Raw genomic sequence first — 20,983 nt, 5'->3', positions numbered from 1 at the left:
TCCCGCAACAGTGACACTTAATTAATTAATCAGCGCTCCGAATGGAACGTATGTCACAATTTTGTCGACGCGGTGGATGGATAGCGACAGATGCTTGTAGAGCGCGGGAACAACACATAAGTAAGCCGCAAAGCAGTGCGGCACCTACCTTCATTTGCGTACACGGAAAGAAAAATTAGTCTCAAATCAAGATATTCTCAATCGTAGATATCGGCAAGCGTTAGTAAACAGAAAAAAAATCGAAGGCAGGTATGAGAGACGGTCACGAGAGAGAATACGATAAACAGAAACGCAGACCAAAGGGTGAGCCAGTAATAAAGAAGCTGATGTAATTGTCTGATAATTGCCGATATAATTGATATAATGTAGCATACGTGATACTACAACAAATATAGTATAACGTAAATAATATACATACGCGTAATCAATATAATTTCCGACATTCGCCAACATTTGCCACTCATCGTCCGGAGTCGAAACTCAACGCGAAAAAGCACTAGAGCGTGCGGTCGTGTTAATTGGTATGCGAGATTGTAACGAGTAGTACGCGATCGCACCTATCTTCATTTTTATTCCCACTTCACGACGCATTCGTCCCTCGCGTACGCGCGAAAAATGTTGCCCCCGCTTTTCTCGCACGAGGGAACTCACCTCCGGAGTCTCTCCTTCCTTCCTCTCTCTCTCTCTCTCTCTCCGTCCGTCTCTTTCCCCGTCTCTCTCGCTCGCGGTAACAGGACTGGAAGACGTTATCGGCGCGGATCAAAGATCTCCGGGAGGAAACGTCTCTACTTTACGAAGCAGCCGGCACCATTATCGCTCACGGAAGGTTCGTCCGAGAGTCCCTCGCTGGAAAATCAGTGAAGAACGGGGCCCGGCTATCGACGGCCATCTCCTGACAAATTCGTAACTTCTCCCGGCTAAAATGTTTGTGCTGTCTCGCGGGAGAGATGCTCCGAACGAGACCGTGCCGCCACCGATGGTGACGACGGGTGATGACGACGATGGTGTTGGTGGTGGTTGGTGGTGGTGGTGTTGCTGCGCTGTTGCTGCTGCCGCTGTTGCACAGACCGGCAGCGTGAATTATGACTTCCGACCCATTTTCGCATTGTCCGTGGCAGTCGCAGTCAACGAACGCGCCCGGGCTGCGTTCTCTCGGCTCGTCGCCGACGTGGCAGGTTCCTCCGCGCGCTCGGGGCTGACCTACCTACCTAGGAGAGTTTATGATTTATCGCGGTATGAATTGATGTATGCGGTGAGCCCGCTCGCCTCTCGTCGAAGAGCTCTGGAACGCGTCCCCCGGACAATGCATTCCCTCTCTTCCGCTCCGTGGGGGTCGCCGGCTACCCGGTTGGATTTCGATGCGTTGCGCAACAAAGAGAGCCCGAAACGTCTCTCCGGTTTGCGCTTTTGATTCGGCGGACATTATACTCGCCATTTCTGCCGAGATGGAAGAAAAAGACGTCAAAACCTCACGTCGAGCCTTGTCGCCCGTGGGCTGCGTGAAACCAGTCGTGAGCTCGCGCCCGAGGTGTCGCCCGCCCGCCGACGCTGCTCTGTACAAAGTGTCGCCGACGCTTTCCAACGAGATTGTGAATTCACAAGTAGTGAAAAGTGAAAATCGAGCCGATTTGCCGCTTCGCAGGAGACCACCGAATTCCTCATCGAATGGACGACATCTTGACTGCGTGGCTTCCTCGTGAGGAGTCTTTGCGACTCACACGTTTAATTAACTAACTGATAACCATCGCCGCGCTCCGATATCCGTGGCTCCAGTAATTTCGCCCGGTACAACGTGTAATCAAGCTCTAAACCTATTTTTTATAGACCCCGCGGATAATCCGGTAATGCTCGGCTCAGCTGCGTGTCTGGGAAGTCAAACCAGACCACGCCCAAGACATGTCTTTTGTTCCGGCCGAGATGTACGGACGAGTGCGCGGAGAAAAATAATTTGCCGGCACGGCAAATTTTTTGCAAGCAAATCCGTCAGTCGCTACGTGGAGGCGGCAGAACGATTTGTCATTCGAATAAAATTAGCGTTTGCTGGACATATTTTGTTGAATTTTTACCAACATTATTTTGCCGCAAGAACAAATTAGTAAATGTAGGACGACGCTATCTCGTTTCACATTGAAAAGCGAGTCTGGTCGGAAGTCCAGAAAACAGAACTTTAGGTTGCAGCAGCCAAATTTGGTTTATAAAATCTGCAAACTTTGTTTGTGACAAAATTTAATTGGTACAACTAAATTAGAATTATTCGCAATTAGAACAGAAATAGTTTCGTCGCCGGGATAGAAAGTATTCTACCGGGCGAATCTGTTCTTAGGACATTCATTTGTAGCTTAGAACAAAGCAGCGCTTTGTTTCACCCTTACAGATTCGCGGCAGTAACTGGCAGATTTCGACGTAATAAAAAATTGCTGCGCCAGCGAATGATCTTTCTCCGTTTAACGGACAACCAAACGCTGTTCGGCCGGAGAGAACAGAATTTCCGATTGTAAGAACGAAATTTGCTCGGGAGCTGAAAATGTTCTTTCCTTCAAACGCCAAAACGCGTCCGGTTGGTACGTGTGTCAAACGAACTCATTTTTCAACGCCGCTATTAGCAGGTCCACGGAGATCCGTCCTTCCCTCTCGCGAGCGCGCACGGGGCGTCGGGAAACGTCGGACGCGTGTCACGTTACGCGGAGGCCCCCCCTCCGCGCCTAGAAGCGCGACGAAGGTCACCGCGAAATCAGCGGGGCATCGATTATCGCGTAATTCTGCCGCGCATTATCATCCGAAATTACGCGAGAGAGCTCGCTCGATACACTCGGCCGGCGTAATTTATCGTCGCGGGATCGCGCGTATCCGCAATCCATCGCGCGCGCGAAATGGTCGGAATATCTATCGCGCGCGCACGCGGCGGCGAGAGAGAGGCGAAATCGAGCGCAAATCGGCGCGACGACGCCGCGGACCTCCCGCTGGCGAACATCTGGGGGACAGGAGGGTTGGCGGCGCGCGTAGGTGGTGGTGGCGGCGACGAGGCGAGAGCTCGACGGCGGCAGGGTATCGCGCCCGGCGCGCTGGATAATAATTAATAACCCGTCGGTGAGTGGCTCGCGCAAGCGCCGCCCCTTTTCCCCCTGATTTATGAACCGCACCGCCTTCCATGTCATAACCGAAGCGGAGGGTAACCGGTGGTGGTGGAAGTTCGCGTCGGTGTATACCCGCGAGAGAGAAAGAGAGAGAGAGATAGTAGCAGAGTGGGATGCGGAGGAAACCACCGCCGCCAACGCCGCCGCCGCCGCCGATGGTGGTGTTGGTGGGGGACCTCGGAGCGGATGGTGGTGTTGCGCTTGTCGTACTTACGCCCAGGCTGGTTCTTTAGCGAGCGATCAGTCGGTTTTCGTCCTTGCTCTCGATGACACGAGCGTCACGGACGTGGGTACGCGTTCGTCGCGCGCAGCAATCCTATACCGCGATCGGCCGTCGTGCGTCACCGGTGTGTGCTGCGACCGTATGACCAGTTCTCGATGTCGGCGCGACGACGCTTCCGGTTTCCGGCGCGACACGCGCGCCGTTCTCGGGATCCGCGACCCGCCGCGTAGCTGTTGCTGCTCGCGCCATCCGGCGCCGGCCGAATGACGACGACCAGCGACGACGCGTCAAATGTTTGAGCCACGGGCGGAGGAGGGCGCGCAAATCCCCGGCGGGATGCGGCTTATGAGATGGAGCATAACGCGCCGACTGGAGTCGCGCGGGTCTAACAAGTCGCGGCTGGAGAAGAGCCCGGCCCAGGGTGAGTCGCTTCTGAGATGTGTGTTGGAACACCCTGAGACATCCTCCGGGGACGTGTGTGAATCGGGGAACGATCGGGCCGAGCGATCGCGTTGTGTGATGAGAGAGAGAGTAGACATGGGCTTGTTTACGCCGATCGTTTAACACGCGTACCGACCGGTAACTTTCTGTTCAATTATCTTGATGTAGCCCCTGTTGAGAAAAACCAGATGGGAATTCGTGTAGGAGATCCATGTTGGAGTCTCATGTTTGCCCGCGGAGATTTGCGTCAAAACCCAGGTCTTAGGTAACGATCCATGTGGATTCCTACGTGGATTTTTAATATTCTGTATGGATATTCACACAAGTGTCTTTGGATTTCCTGTAGGAATCCACCGGGAAATTTTCAACAAGGCTTATGATCCATAGGATAGTGGATTTTCACTAGCGTTATTAAGGGATCCCTTCGTAAATATATTATTTATTGGAGAAAACTTTCTCACGTAACTTTATTTAACTATCTAAATAATAAATGTTAATTTTAAGCGAAATTAAGATATATATATATATATATATATATAATATTACAAATACGGAAATATTATTTATTTTTTAGTTTTCATATTAAAATGTTTTATTTATACGTCACACGGGCTAATAGAGGTGCACACAATAAAAAAAGTGCCATATAAACATTTAAATGTGTACATGTATACACATACATCGTGGACGTTACAATAAATCGTAAAGTCCTGTGGGTACATGCTCAGAACAAAATCGTCAAAAATTCGGAAATTTTTATATAATTCACTATATTAGTCCTTAACATATTCACAGTTATATTAAAATTGAGATTTAACGAGGCCCAATCCAATGTTATGCCAACTGCTCCGGAAATCGTATAAAACTTGTTACATTTAATACGTAAGCAAGATTTTATTAATTATGACATAAACACTGCGTGTGCGCGACCATAAAAACTTGATACTTTATTAAAACGTCTCCGGGTACAAACATATCCTTCATCTCCACCGTATTACTCATCCGTTAGAAACGAACAAGCGCTGTTTACCGCGGGCATCTTGCTGCGTCGTTAAAAGCGAAAAGAAGCAATTCAGATTCTAATCTGCGAGTGATTCATTGGTTATGACGGACATCTTCGGACAGTTGCGACGAAATGCGTCGTTTCCCGTGGACACCCGCTGTGAAATTCGAAAGTTTCGAGCGCGGGCGGAGGAATCGGCACTTCATTTCTCATAGTGGAAATTTCACGTCACCCTGATCGAAGGCGAGTTCAGTGTTCTCGACGAGCGCACTCGAAGAGAGCGCGCCGATCGAGCGCGCAACGCGGACATTTTGCGCATTTTTCGGCAAAAGCCGCATGCGCGCGACGAACTCGCGAGACAGCCGGCTAAAATTTAACGAAGCGCCGGTGAAACGGCGTTTGACCGATTCTAAGCGGGGAAGTTCACGCCGGGAATGACAATCGCGCGATTTCCATTTTTCAACGGTCACGCGCACGCGCGCGCGCGCGCGCTTCGCCGCTCTCTGTTGTTGATTTTGTGTGGCGCGAAACCGATCGCAAGTTTCACGCGTTATGCGAAGCATACTAATCGTCGTGCTTATATATATTTTTATCATTGACACAAATACTCCCCCCGGTTGTGTCCTCGCTTCTCGCCGACATTAAAATTTAACGCGACATACTTCCTCGTATTTCCCAAGACAACGACGACGACGACAACAATCGTCGTCGTCCGCGCGTTATAATCACGGCTAAACCGACACGCCAAGTTGACTTGTCTCGAGCGAGCGGAAGCACCGATGTTACTGAAAAAAAAAAAAGTACAAGATAAATATACATAGATTAAAAGACCTCATTACCGAGATTAGAAGAATATATCCTGATTGAATGTATCAATAAAAAGATCATTTTGCCATTTCTAGAGAGCGAGAAAGAGAAAGATATCTATGTTTCACATCATTTCATCAATCGTCATTATTTCACATCAACATTTAGGACCAGTTTAATAGCCTCCGATTAACAAACCGGTTAAGTGTCAACCGTGATTGGTTATTTCTAGTCAATTCTGCTTAAGCACAAATGCGATTGGGCAATTCCAGTGGAATAATCAGCGGATTAAATTAATCGGAGATTGTTGAACTGACGCTTAGACATTAATTACATTACGCGAATTTTTTCGAATGTTTATATCGACGAATTAAATCGTTTTCTCCTATTATTCGAAAGAAATGTCGTTGCTTGAATTATCTTCAAAGCCTTTCAAAAAGTACAGTTTTATTTTGAGAAAGAAAATTTCGACGCTACGCCAAGATATAAAAAATGTTGTTTACGAATCCTAGCATTTGCATCCACGTATTTAGCATATTCAGCTAGAGAAAGGACAAAATTAAAGTCACGTAACCTAAAAACATTCCTCAATCGTAAAAAAAGTTCAATCGTGTCTGGCAAACTATGTACAATGTCTATGCTAATATACATTGAATTTTCAGAAAAAATTCGTCGAAAAACACTATTTCGACTATTTTACTTTCTATAATTTATAAGAAATTGAGTCTCTTCGGTAACGGGTATTTTTACTCCGCATGCTTACTCTCCCAATCGAGCTTTCTCAAATTGGCCGAACTCCCGGCCAGAGAACGGTTTCGACCGCAAAAAACCGGAAACTCGCCGCGCTTGTATCACCGTCATTACGAATTCTGCTTTCGTCGCACATCCTGAGTGTAATATGCATATTGGACGGCAACTTATCTTCCACGGTAACGTTGACGCTCGCGTTAAGTGACGCCGGGTGAAATCTTAAAAGCTCGCACGGGTCTGCCCTTATTTTAACGACGAGCATCGCGCACGCGTGTGCACAGCGTTATCGGCGGTTTCGCGCGTAATATGAAAAATGCCGGTCGAGAGCGCGGTTTTTGAAGAGGCGCGAGCGAAATTTTCGCTGGCTCTTAACGTAAACAGAAAGAAAGGAGAAGGGAAGGAGCGACTCTTATCGATCCTCATCGTTCTGTTTCAGAAGAGGAGAATGACTTCACTTCGGACGGCGAGGAAAGCGGCGGTGGCGGGGCAATTGGCGAGGAGGCCGTCGATCTCACGGCGGCGAGGCCGCATCAGGGCGACGACGACGACAAGGACGCCGAGGACCCTCTGGAAGAGGACGAGGAAGAAGGCGTCGACGAGCAGGAGGATCAGGATGAAGACGAGGAGGGCTCTCGCAAGCAGATCCGCCATCGGCAAGACGCGGAGAACAACAATAATTTCGTGGAGAGCGGTACGGCATCCGCCATCTTTCCGCCCGCTGGAACTAGTCACGTCACCCTCGAGGCTCTGCAAAACACGAAGGTGGCGGTAGCGCAGTTCGCCGCGACTGCCCTCGCCGGTGGTGCTGACAGCGAGGCGGCTCTGCAGGATCTGGCTTTTCTGCAGAGCACGTTGTACACGCTGCAGCATCAACAGGTATTCCAGTTGCAGCTGATCAGCCAGCTACAGCAGCAATTGTCGATAACTCACGGGCAGACAGTGCCGCAGGTATCGACGACTGAGCCAGCCGACAGCAAGGAGGCGTCGCCGTCTCCGATCATTCACACGAAACCGTTGTCGACTCTCACGTCGCCGCCGACTTCGCGACCGCCGAGCCACCATCAGCAGACGTCGCCGGCGCCGATGACGCCGAGTCTGCTTCAAGAGCGGCCGACGAGCAGCGCCTCCCCGTTGAGCCTACCCCTGTCCACGGCGAGCGTGACGTCGACCACCGCCGCCACGACCGCCTGCAGCCAGATCTCCCAGCCGATACCGCACTGCTCGATAAGCTCGTCCCTCGCCTCGTCGATCATAACGAACACGGACCCGCCGCCGCTACACGAGCCGAACACCCTCGAGATGCTGCAGAAACGCGCCCAGGAGGTGCTGGACAATGCGAGCCAAGGCCTCTTGGCTAACAATCTCGCCGACGAGCTCGCGTTCAGAAGCGGCAAAGGCTCGCGCCTACCACCGTACGACTCGAAGTCGAGCGGCCGCGGCGAGCCCTTCTTCAAGCACCGGTGCCGATATTGCGGCAAGGTCTTCGGTAGTGACTCCGCCTTGCAGATCCACATACGATCCCACACAGGTGAGCGACCCTTTAAGTGCAACGTCTGCGGCAGCCGGTTCACGACCAAGGGCAACCTGAAGGTCCACTTCCAGAGGCATACGGCCAAGTTTCCGCACGTTAAGATGAATCCGAATCCCGTTCCAGAACATCTTGACAAGTACCACCCACCCCTCTTGCAGCAAATCGCTTCTGGGCAGAGGCCAATGCCGTCCCCGCCGCCGCCGCCGCCGCCGCCGCCCTCTCATCATCCCTCGTTTCATCCGGCGGCAACGCACAATTTCCTACCACCTCAGCCGCCCATACCTCTGAGCCTCACCTTGCCCGGTATGCCACCCATTTACCGACCGCCGAATATTAATCACCGGGACGATCAGGATGTGCCGGAGAACCTTAGTAAACCCGTAACCGTCGCCCCGTCGACGTCCCCGCATTCCCCCGTCGCCATGTCGAACTCTCGTCATTCCTTTCACGACAATCACCAACAACAACAACAGAAGCAGCAGCTCGAGCAAAGGGAGGAGATCAAGCTCGAGCAGAGATCGCCCGGGCAGGAGCAATACCGGCCGACGAGCCAAGAGAACGCCGAGCGAATAACCCCGAAGAGGGAGCCCGATGACGCGGAGGAGGCCGTCGAGGAGGAAGCCGAAGACTACGAAGAGAGCACGAGGCGATACTTGAATTCCCCTCAATCCTCGGTCAATCCGTCGTCGCAGCCGCAGACGTACGAGGACTGCAGCATGGACAGCAAGATCAGCGGCCGTCTAGAAGGCGACGCTGACCTGGAGCTGGACGAGGAGACGGAGGAGCAACCGGAGAACCTGTCCGGCAGGGGCGCGATCGGCCGGCTGCCGCAACAGATCGTCGCCTATCCGGGAGCGTCTCCGGCCAGCAGCAGCGCGAGCAGCGGTAGCCTCCAGACCTCCTTCGCCGGGATCCTCTTCCCAGGGCCGCCGGCGCACCATCAGATATCCCACCTGTCGGCGTCGACCGGTGGTGCGACGCCAGCCGTCTCCGAGATGATCGACCCGGCCAAGGACCCGGCGATCTACTCGAGCCTGCTGCCGCGACCGGGCAGCAACGACAACTCCTGGGAGAGTCTGATCGAGATCACGAAAACCTCGGAGACGTCCAAGCTGCAGCAGCTGGTCGACAACATCGAGCACAAGCTGACCGACCCGAACCAGTGCGTCATCTGCCACCGAGTGCTCTCCTGCAAGAGCGCCTTGCAGATGCATTACCGCACCCACACGGGCGAGCGTCCGTTCAAGTGCAAGATCTGCGGCCGCGCCTTCACCACGAAGGGCAACCTGAAGACCCACATGGGCGTGCACCGGGCGAAGCCCCCGTTGAGAGTGCTGCACCAGTGCCCCGTCTGTCACAAGAAGTTCACGAACTCGCTGGTGCTCCAGCAGCACATACGCCTTCACACCGGCGAGCCCACCGATCTCAGCCCGGAGCAGATCCAAGCGGAGGAGGTGAACGAGTTTCCGTCCGGCTACCACCACCATCCGCTGGCGTCCTTCCTGCCGCAGGCGTTCCCGCCGTTGCATCCGACCGGCGGTAGCTTCCTGGGATTCCCCCCGAGGCAGGTGACGACGCTCGAGCGGCAGACGCAGGAGAACGACATGGAGCCGAAGGAGGAGCGGCAGCAGCAGCCGCCGAGATTCATGGAGGATCACGGCGAGGAAGTGGAGGATCAAGAGGAGGACGAGAAGGACCGCAGGGAGGACGACGAGAGGTGCGAGGTGAGTCGGCGCAGCGCCGAGGACGAGCAGGAGCACGAAGACACCGAGCACAAGGACATCGCGCTGCCGATGTTCTCGACGTCGCTGGCGGCTCTCGAGAATCAAGTCAGGACCATTACCACCACCGCGACGACCACGGTGGCGAACGTCGCCAGGTCGCCGTCCTTTCACCGGTTTCACAACGGCAGCGAGAAAAGCGACAGTCCGCCGACGTCCGGCGCGCCGCTCGACCTGACCCCGCGCGCCTCGTCGACGCCGGCCTCGGTGGCGTCAGCGTCGCCGACACCGCCGCCCCAGACGCACCATCCGCCGCCGCATCCCTTCGGCATGTTCGCAGGGCTGCTGCAAGCGGTCTCCTCGACCCCCGCCACGAGCACGATGGGCTCGTCGAGCATAAACAGCGTCGCCTCGATGAGCGCCGTGACGCCGGGCACCGGTGGCAGCGGACCGTTAGCTTCCCTGACCACCTCGGCCGTACTAGCCGCGACGTCCTCCTACAATCCGCTCGGTCTAGCTGTCGGAGGGTCAGCAGGTAGGCGCTGCTAGCATCGGCCCGAGCTGCAGTTCCTGCTACACCCTCCCCTGGTCCGATCGACCATTCTTTGCCACGTTATCGCTGAGAACCTTCCCTCCCCCACGACTCGTCCAACACACGCACACACCTCCTCTCTTTCCTCCGTGACGTGTCTCCGCCACTTCTGTCCTCAGTCTGACGCCAACGTTCCCCACTTGTGGTGTAGCCGGACCTAGCACTCCCGGTCTCCCCCGGGTCTTTATACTTCTTCTTTCGTTTCGCTTTCTCTTTCGTTCACCTCTTTTCACGGTAGCTCTGTATCTGTCGATGTCTCTCTCTCTCTTTCTTCTGCATCTCTATCTGCATTATTTCATATCTACACTACGGAGTTACTCTACACGAGACTTTGTCCTTCTCTATCTCTCCCGTGATTTCACACGATGGTTTCTGTTTCTCGTTGTAATCGTCGGATTTGTTGCGGGAGCGCGCACTACGCACATCGTGAGACGTTTCATCACTTTTGACGAAGAAGATGTTTTTACTGTTTTTTGCGTTTAACAAAGACACGAGGGAAAAATCTATTCCCTCATCGAGATGTACGCGCGATGTGTAAAGAGAATTATTAGCGCACCCCCCGTTTTGTAAGCGTAAAATTATTTTCGTTACTACAGCAGATGTTATCCATTTAGTTGATTGTGATCTTGAAATCACGGACCTTATAGCATTTATGTGGTGTAGCATTTATTCGGTGACGTTACACATTGTATAAATCGAGAAATAAACTTTTTTTTGTACAATTTATTCTTGCATTCACGATTCACCCCCATCCTCTTTACTATTCCGTTTCGCTTTATCTTGATTTATCGCAGATTGTTTGTAAATACCTGTCGAAATAAAAAACCAAAAAACTATCGCATAGAGCACCGAGGTGCGCAACCTTGTGTTTTCCAAATATGCAAATTATACATCCGCCGGGAACTTCGCGCGAGAAATTTCACACAACACGGGAGCTCTCGACGCAGTGAGAGCGCGGCAAATTAAAAAGGAAAAAAATTTCCTCAAAGAGAAACATAAACGATGGCACACACGCAGGTGGAAGACACAGAATCGAAATTGTAAAGCGATACGATCTGTTACAGTACGTGGAAACACCACATGTAATATCTGCTACAAGACGTTCGCGTGCAACTCCGCATTAGAGATTCATTACCGGAGTCATACGAAGGAGCGACCTTTCAAATGCACCATATGCGACCGAGGCTTTTCCACGAAGGTAATTAAATCTACTTTACCTCGATAGAGCGAATATATCGCAGCCCGGTAATCTCTCTCCCTCTCTTTCTCCCGCTTGTATATGTTATACGCTACCTTGATGCGATTCGTACCACATGTCGAAATAAATCGCTGACTCTGACACACCCAATTACCTCGATATTACTTCCTTCGTATCTGTGTAGACATTCCATTAAAAAAAAAAAAAAATCTACAAATTACTTATGTATGATATATTAATTTGGAGAGGGAGAGAGGGAAAGAGAGAGAGAGAGAGAGAGAGGGAAACGCTAAAATGAAATATATCCCCCTTACTCTCTTCTCTTCGCCCTCTTTTCTTTCCTTGTATTGGCTGCGTTTAGAAAACATAACGGTTGAGTGAGCGCCTATTGTTTATTAGAACGTTCCTTTAGATTGACCATGGATCTAAAAGAATACCTCAATCAAAGGCGATAATCACTCGGCGCTTGCACAGTCGTTGTCTTTTCCGAACGCATCCATTGCCTTCGATATTCGACGTAACTAAGGATGTTGTGATATTACCGATATAATACTGGTATCGATACTTTTCTTTCAATCCCGAGTATTTTTCTATCGATATTTCCTTCGATATTCGTGCCTATATCAGTAATATTTTCTCTCCCATATCTTTTTTTTTTTTCATTTTTTACTCAGTCGACCTTCAAGATATCACGTATTTTGTTCAATGAAAATTAGTGAGATGTACAACTTAGGTTTCAAACCTATCTTTTTTCATGATTTCTGTTATGTTAATTTCACGGTTATTTATTGACTGCTAAAACAAAAGGAAAGCGTCTGGATATTTTTACAAGTGTGCGGAGTCGACCACAAGTGTCCTTTTGTATGTATATTTTGTATTTTTTTTATATGCATATTGTTTTACTTCCACGTATATCGCAATCATTTCTGGCGTGCGATTTCTCGTTCCTGACGTCATCAAACAAGGACAGTCATAGCAAGGACACAGGCGCCTTAACACATCCTTTTTACGGTTTTCAGATCACAAACTGTATTAAATCTAATACAGAAGATAGAAGTATCTTTATATCACTGTAAGATTATTATGCGCAAATGTATGAAACCTTTACAAAAGTAACTTGCAAGACAACCCACTTCTCTGATTTTTATATTTCCTGTAATTATAATTTTTTTCAGTTTCGCTGCCAGTATCGGTAATCTATATTTTTGCTTTGACATATAATTCTTGATTAGACGCCCGTTTCAATATCAGTATCGATACTCTCACGGTGTCACAACATCCCTAGATGTAACTGAGGGTATCCAATGGCACTTGACGCCGATGCTAACGTCGCAATGATGCAGGCGCGGACGGTTTAATCGGCATGTAATAAAATGCCGGAGATATTGCGTTTCTCGCACGGAGCTGCGTGAGACATAAACCTGCTCGCACCGCCTCTATATTCTCGTTGTTCTGCGATACTTTCAGAACGACGGTTCCGGTCAGCAAGTATGCTCCTGCGCGGACCAACCCTTCGCCGCGAAGGGTTCGATCCCCCCACAACCCGATCCCCAATATCACTCGTACCCGGCGAGATCGGCCGACGGAAGTCGTGAGAAACCGAAACGCAGGCGGCGGCGGCCTGAGGAGCGGAAGAACCGGGGGCGGACAGGAACAGGAGGGGGGCGAAGGCTGACGTCTGTTTATCCTGTCGTCCGCCTGCCCCCGCTGATGCCACCCGCCCTCGGACTTCTACCCTCGGACCACGTCTTCCTGGTAAGAGCCTTCTGAACAGCAAGCGTACTCACGTCCGTCCCATCCGCGATCTCACGCGGTCGATCAATCGCTCTCATCTTGCCGAGTCTTCTCGTTCCGATCACGTAATAATAATATCGGGGCATCCGCGTCTCGCGAGCGAGTCCCACGCCCCAAGTAAAACGCAATATCTCGGCGAATTCTCCCGATATTATCGCTCGGACCAGGACTAACGAAACGTCCGTCTAGCTGAAAGCGCAAAATTCTCTTCCGTTTCGAAGAAGCCGGCAAATATATCGAACGGGTATTTCACGACGGGTGACGTTCACGATGCGTGAGTTAACTTCCACGCGGGAAATCGTTGCAAAGAGAGAAAGGAGAGAAACCACCACTCTTACCGGTCGAATACTCATAGATCTCTGTAATATCTCGACCCGGAGCGCCTCGACGGGAGAGACGCGATATCGAGCGAGATGTCGCTTTCGAGAAACGCCCGACGTCATTAATAACAATGCCGCGACTGTTCTTTCCCAGGGACCACCGTCAATCGCTCGATTAAATACAAAAGGACGTGTTTTCTCGCCCGCAGGGTAATATGAAGCAGCATATGCTGACTCACAAGATCCGCGATATGCCGCCACATCTGTTCAGCGACGCCAAACACCAGCAGCATCAGCAGCAACAGCAGCAGCAGCAGCAATCGCAGGATCACGAGACTTCCAGGAGTCCTATGGGCACCGACGACTCGAGCCTACCGCCCCCGCCGCCCCCGCCGCCGCCGCCACCGCCGATGCCGCCGACGTCCATCGAGTCGGCGATGCCGGTGAAAAGGTCACCGCCGGACGGAAATCTGCCAGCGCCGAAGAGATCAGCCAGTGAGTATGCTTTTCGCATGCTTTCCCGCGAAGAGAGAAACAGAGAGAGAGAGAGAGAGAGAGAGAAAGGAAGATGGAAAGAAAAAAAAAAACAGACTCAATCCGCTTCTTCATCGAGCGCCGCACGTATCATTTGAATTATAGTTTAAGGAAAAACCCTTCCTTCTTCTTTATTTTTCTGCGGAAAAATTAAAAAAGAACCAGGTTTTTCCCACGAGCCTTTGAAACTATAATCCGGACTCCCCGGAGTCGAAATTGTAGTTCTGCATTGTTTTCAAGTGGAGGAAGCAACTTCCCATTTGCAGTATCAAAAGAACACAATAGAAAACCTGATGATGACTTGATGTGGAATCAAGTAGACTTAGGAGCACGTAGAAACACTTAAACAGTGAGGAAACTGACCAAACTGACCTCACTCGATTATTCTGTAAATCATAAGGAGAACAGTTGATTGTGATCGGTCAATTTGCTTTCTACTTAAGTCTTGCCGCTCAAGTTTTTCTTCATGTACTTCCGTCCTTAAGTTCGTGTTCCGAACTCTCCTTTATCGATAAAAGTGCTTCCAAAAGTGTCTTATTGAAGGAAAAAAACCGCCCGATTGGTTGACAAACCGCGCTTTAAGGCACTTTTATCGATAAAAGAGAGCTCAGAATACGGGCCCTCGATGTGGAACTGAAATTTCGACTCGGGTCAGCTTCGCTCGCTGCAGACCCGTTCTTTATCGCTAACGCGTCGTTAATCGCAACCTCTCCAGTCCTTTGGTCGCTAACCAAAACCACATAGGTTTGGTCTGTCGGACGCGCTGTGCCGCCGCCGCTGCTGCTTCGCACGCTTGTTAGCCTGTTCCCTCCCTCTTATTCTTCCGCCGCTTCTTCATCACGCCTTCCCTCCCCGCGCGTGATTCTGCCGCGCACGCTGAATCGCTGGTGACGGGTGCAACGCTCGTATTTTCTCTTTGTATTCTTCTTCTCTATTTTACCTTTACTCGCCCGTTCGCGGAACGAGCTGAATTTCTTGTACGTGTGTGTGTAAACACCTTCGACCGCCACCGATCGGGCGCGCTGTCATTATTTAATTAGCGAACGAATCCCCCCGGCAGAGAGGCAGACCCACGGTCTGTTCGTGCCGCGTGATCATTTTCAACGGGTCTCACGTATTTACTTGATTCTATTCGAATTACCTCGAGTTTAACGTCGCGTCATTCACGAATCCGTTTCCGACGTTTCACGAACATCTCGGAGAGTTTCGCTTCCTTAGGATGAGGAACGATCTGACACTGATGAAACGAATCGATGAAACCGTTCCTCACCCTTACAAAAATATTTTTCACTGTTTTTAGCCCGCGAAAACTGTTAGTTCGGACAGTGAAAACATGCATTCGCTTTCAGGTCGGAAGGAGGGGAGGCACTTTTCCGTAACGAGTGATTATAGCGTAGAGTATAACCGAATTGTATTGACGTTCGAAATTTCAGTGTAATTCGGTGTAATTTGTATTCTGCGACGGCGAAGTTCGAAGATTCGAAGTCGTCGATCCGAAATATCGAAGCTGTCAGTGGAACAAATTTTGGAGGGTGTAACGAAATATTGTGCAATTAGAGAGTATCAGTTTAATCTAGATTAAACTGATCTAGATTAAACATTAAAACGTCCTAACACTTTTAGATAATAAGACATCTAAAAGACGTCTCTGAGCTGGTACATTACCTGAGTAAATATCTTTAGTTCAGTTCTGAAATGTATATTCGTCTGGTTTAAAACAAAGTGAATGAAATGAATTAACCTGCTGCTTTTCTGAGAGTACAAAAAACGAGCGTAAAATTGACAGAACGGGTTGAAAATGGTCGAAAGACGGGCCATGTGAGGAATGAAAAATACTCTTGTACGAGCTGAAACGTTCACGAAACGTCGGGGACAAGGGCGTCGAGGTGAAGGGCGTGGCGCGTGGAACTCGGGAGCCGATTCAAGTACTTCGCCGCAGAAACGGGCGCCCTAAAATATCAGACTCTCACGGTATCTCTCTCACGGTCGATCACGCGCGAGACGTCGAATAACGACGCTTAGATCATACGTTTATCCTCCACCAGCGAAGTCCAGGGCCAGAGTTGAGCGAAACCGTTATGTGTATTTGCAGGCGTGCCGAGCAAGCACTTGTGCCAGATTTGCAATAAGAATTTCTCCTCGTCTTCGGCGCTCCAGATCCATATGAGAACCCACACTGGCGACAAACCATTCCCATGCCACGTCTGCCAGAAGGCCTTCACCACCAAAGGCAACCTCAAGGTATATACATTATTTGTTTCTAGCTCCCGTCTCCGAAAGTCTGAGCTCTTCCACCAAGGCTCCCTCGGCGCCAGTAGTTTCTACTAACACAGCAGCTAGCCGCTATCGCTTTCTACTAACCGCCCAGCGTCCAAAAAATCTCGCTCGAGCTCGATGAAAGATCAGCGCCCACCCGAACCCGTGAGACCCGAGACGCTCGCCTAATCCCGTCCTCGCGTTTTCTGTTCACCGCAGGTGCACCTGGGCACTCACATGTGGTCCAACGGGGCGTCGCGCCGAGGCCGACGAATGTCACTGGATCTGCCGCCCCTGCCAATCACGCCCAAGGACTCGGAGTTTCTGCAACGACGGCCGGATCTCTTTTACCCCTACCTTCCCGCGCCGTTCCTTAACGGCGTCCAGCAGAAGGTAAGCTGTTCTATCGGCTTGACGCTTTTACCCCTTACAGGGCTCACTGATTTCGACATTTCGATCATTTTTTCATCGTTGGAAAAGAGAGAAAAGAAAATGGCGAAATCTTTCCTGGGAATTTTGCTCTATAAAGGGTTAACGAGCGTCCGTATTCGACACAGAAGAAGCTCGTAATGGTGATTCTAGATTGATCAAAACTCGCACCGCACCTTTGAATTCGATGAGCCGCAATCACAAAGAGACACGAAAGGCTCCGTGATCGCGCACCGTTTGACTGGTAAAGAAAAAAAGAACTTAATATAAAAAAAAAGGGCACTTCTAATGTGCCCGTTTCTACTAATAGTTTATTAAAACTGTGTAACATAGCTTACGATATCTCGATATGAACGAATATCGATTGGTTTTGGCAAGAAGTAGCGAAAAAAAAAAGGTACAATTCTAAACTTTCCTATTTTCGATCAGCCGGGATTACATTAACGAATGTATCATCAGCGTGCAAAAGGACTTACGATTCTACGTAGCCAGATACGGGAATAGCTTGCGGAAAAAATTCCGCTGAACTCCGACATCCCCCCTCCCTCCGTTAATCGTCGTGGAATTTCCCGTTCTCACCGGACGGTGCGTGGATTGGTTGCAGCTGAACGAGATCTCGGTGATACAAAGTAACAACGGGCTGCCGCCGCACTCCGTGGGCGCGGGCAAGTACGCGAGCCTGTTCGGCTCGGTGTACGGCGCCGGCGGCGGCGGTTTCCCGCTGGACAAGCAGCCGACGGCGGCGAGCAGCAACGGGCCGTTGGTGGACGGGAAGCCCGCGATCCCCTCGGGCTCCATGCTCTTCCAGACGCCGTCGCCGTCGCATTCGCCCGGCACGCCGTCCTCGAACAGCCAGAACTCCGCCGGCGCGGTGACCGCCTGGACCGGCGAGGCCCTCCAGCACCACTTCGAGCGGGAGACGCCGAGCAGAGGTGAGAGCGACGCGACGCCACCCGCCGCACGGCTGCCGCCGCCGCCGACCCGGGGCGAGGGACTGGCCGCGTGAGAACCTCGACGAAATACATATCTCACCGCCTCGTAGAAGGCCGCGACGACGTTCGCCGCCGAGGGCTTAGAGGCTGATCGTATGATCGATTCCTTCGAGAGAACTCCCCAGACTGAATAATTTAGAGAGCGGGTGGAGAGGGAGGAGGAGGAGGAANGGATCTCTCACACTCGAGATCGCGCGCCTCACGATCGTCCCCGAGGCGACCGCCGTCGCGAGTCCGAAGATCGTCCTGCTGCGAAACACCACGCGAGCTGGAATTCCCCGTCGATCCACGCGACACGAGTGGTCGCGACGGTGACCGAGAGGAGTGCAGTGGTTTGGACCTCGCGTGGTGTTTCGCAGCAGGACGATCTTCGGACTCGCGACGGCGGTCGCCTCGGGGACGATCGTGAGGCGCGCGATCTCGAGTGTGAGAGATCCAGCCGGTCAGTTGGTGATCGAGTTACTTGGCATTTCTCTTCTACCGTTCTACGATGACATATCCCGCCCAGCCTCCTCGTCCTCTCCCTCTACCCAATGCCCGGTGGTCCCGATGCCAGCGAACGCAGACGCCATGTTCCTATTATCACACTAGTCTTAATGCGTTAAAAGGGATGAGCGGTGAATCGACTCGATCGATCGTTCGTTCGGTCCGTCGACGACTCCCGAGTTAGGTGTGCTACTAGAGCACACGGCGAGAACGTCGGTCTCGGCGAGCGTCCTCGAGACTCGAGACTTTCGGGGTTCGATCGCGCCGCCGCTCGTCGTTTATTCAAGCCGGCGGAGCCGGGACCGGCTCCGCTTTAATATTGATTGCGCGCGCGATCGAGCCTCGTTACGTTACGTGCGGTATGTTCGCAACGTCGAATCCTCCGTACGGGAATCCCCGAGCTAGGCACGGCGCCTAGACTGAGCTCGGCTCGCGGGTTGGGCGAGCGTAGGTGTATCTAGGGCCGCAAGACACGTGGCGTCGTGCCCTAACAGGTGTCCTCCGACACTATCCGACCGTCCATTCGCGACAGCGGTGGTCACCTCTCTCCGGGTTAACTAAGGCTGCGTTATAAATATATACATAACGATACAAAAAAAAAATATATATATATATAAATATAGATCTATCTATAAATATATATATATATATATATATATATATAAAGATAAATGATTATATACATGTATATGTATGTGCGAGATATATTCTATCGGTGCGAAAAAGCAGGGCGTGAATTTTGAATTTTGCGAGTTGTATACACGTGTATGAGCGCACCGCTGCTGTTGCGGCGGCTCTCGTGCTGCGCGGATGCGGAGAAGCGTAGGTGTAATTTAGGAGGCGGGCCCGGCAGCGCCCCTCGCTGTGATATGAGAGGAGCAGCCTGCAATCACTAAACCAATGTACTTATATCTTGTATCATATAGTATTGTAATAACGACGATAACTTGATTTATCGTGTTATCGTTTACACATGGACGGACACGTGAATGGCAGAAGATGTGACGTGCGATGCGCCGCGAGTGTCCGCGAACGCTTTCGGGTTCTAAGTGACTAATTAATAACGACGCAGTGTTGTCGGGTCAATTCGACGACGTCCATCCTCCGTCTACGTCATCGGCGATGTTTTGCGTTATCGTTGTAGATAATTGTTCCGTGGCTCGCCCGCGATTTATATCGTCTAGCGTTATGCATATTTTTTTTTCTCTCTTTCTTTAATCAGAAACGATCGCTACTTGACACGCCACGGCGTCAAACGTTTCGTTTTTTTTTTTTGTTATTTCTCCTTCTCGAAACCAGCAATCTCGCAAAAAGTCGAAGTTGTTTGCGATGTTTCATCCTCCATTAGTCTCGCAAATAATTCGAGATTCATTAACGAACGGATACATGAGAGACTATTATTGGCTATGTTTAAGTATACATATATATTTTTTTTAAAAAGTAAAATGTTATTGTATTAAGAAGTTAACTATATATGACCTAATAATAATTTATAGTGATATATATATGATCTAATATACTAATTTATAGTGACTGGATCTTGAATCTTAATCTTTTTATCTGTGATTTTTTAGTATGTACGTAATATATCGACGTAAATAAACTATTGATATATTAAACACAACGCATCGTATATCTAACGAAATATTATTTACGTTATATATTCATTGTAAATATAATTATTTGCATTATATTCAATTTTTTTATCGAACGTTAACTGGAGGAACAGCCAGTATAATAATTTGACGTAACGGCATCGACTGTCCGACTATCTATACCGTAATTATCGGCAGATTATAGAACGATCGAAGCATCGCCAATGAAACGTACGCCACGCAGTGAATAGAAAGAAGCATTTGCACAGCCTGCCCTTTTGCAAGAGGGATAATCTTACACAAAAAAGAAAGGAATGTCGCAACGAAAAAACATGTGTGCTCTTATACGATATATTGATACAATTGAAAACTGTACAGCCAAGTAGGGAATCTCGCAACGATATTTTCCTCTTTTTGTCTAAATTTATGCCGGAGGAAGAGCGAAGTGTGCAAATACTTTTTTTTTGCCGCCCCCATTACACGTTCACACGCAAGACGTGTAATATAAGTTATAATTTATTTATTATCCACTTCACCTTTTCTTTATGAGTTTCCAATTCTGGCACGGCTACCGTCTAGAGAGAACCACTCTCTTTCTTTCTTTACCTCTCTCTCTCTCTCTCTCTCTCTATCGTATTCGCATAAAATATGTAATTATTTACATAAATAATACCAAATGTTTAATAAATCGCATATGTAACGACACAAATAATTTTTTCCTAGAGAAATAGGACATCGCACTGTCTCGAGTGCGGATGCGCGAAGAGCTACCGGCCATTCGGGAGAATTATATGTCGCGCATAAATTCACCCGAATCTCCCAAGTATTCTCTCCTCGCGTTTGCAGGCCAGCGGCGACCAAAATTCATGCATACAACATACACACAGATGTCGTTTGTTATCAAGTTTGTAAATAAGATATTTTGCGAGGACTGACTCGACGCGTTCTCGACGACGCGAGCGTGCGCGTCGCGCAAAAAGGAGCGACCGGATTTGCATGCGCGGCGAAATATTTATGTGTAGCGCGTAATTTTTTATCCGTTGAAGACGAATTATTTATTGCCGTAGCAGTTAATTGTTTCGTCACCTCCGAGAACAACATCCTCCGTAAACCGTGACCGCAGTTAACAGCCACAGACTGTTTTCTACTCGTCTTTCTTCCCCTCCCTCCTCCCCCT

At 50.1% G+C, this 20,983-nt stretch overlaps 1 protein-coding gene across 2 annotated transcripts; it reads left to right on the top strand.

The window, feature by feature from the left end:
* The first annotated feature begins 3,395 nt into the window (after nucleotides 1–3,395).
* On the top strand, nucleotides 3,396–17,844 carry LOC106746600 (homeotic protein spalt-major-like). 2 transcript variants are annotated; one of them, XM_014623354.1, is made up of 8 exons: nucleotides 3,396–3,778; nucleotides 6,795–10,145; nucleotides 11,267–11,400; nucleotides 12,868–13,155; nucleotides 13,724–14,009; nucleotides 16,141–16,289; nucleotides 16,524–16,697; nucleotides 17,338–17,844. In XM_014623354.1, exons 1-8 carry the CDS (start codon nucleotides 3,649–3,651, stop codon nucleotides 17,737–17,739), a joined length of 4,914 nt encoding a protein of 1,637 aa, XP_014478840.1. In that variant the 5' UTR covers nucleotides 3,396–3,648; the 3' UTR covers nucleotides 17,740–17,844. The 2 variants fall into 2 exon arrangements, with proteins under 2 accessions (XP_014478840.1, XP_014478841.1); XM_014623355.1 differs by lacking the exon at nucleotides 16,141–16,289 and having other exon boundaries at nucleotides 17,338–17,402.
* Nucleotides 17,845–20,983: the final 3,139 nt, after the last annotated feature.

This window comes from Dinoponera quadriceps, unplaced genomic scaffold (genome assembly GCF_001313825.1).
Source record: "Dinoponera quadriceps isolate SergipeBrazil2010 unplaced genomic scaffold, ASM131382v1 scaffold1573, whole genome shotgun sequence".
Lineage (NCBI taxonomy): Eukaryota > Metazoa > Arthropoda > Insecta > Hymenoptera > Formicidae > Dinoponera > Dinoponera quadriceps.
Note: the sequence above shows the minus strand (reverse complement) of the source record. Positions and strands in the feature narration are given on the sequence as shown.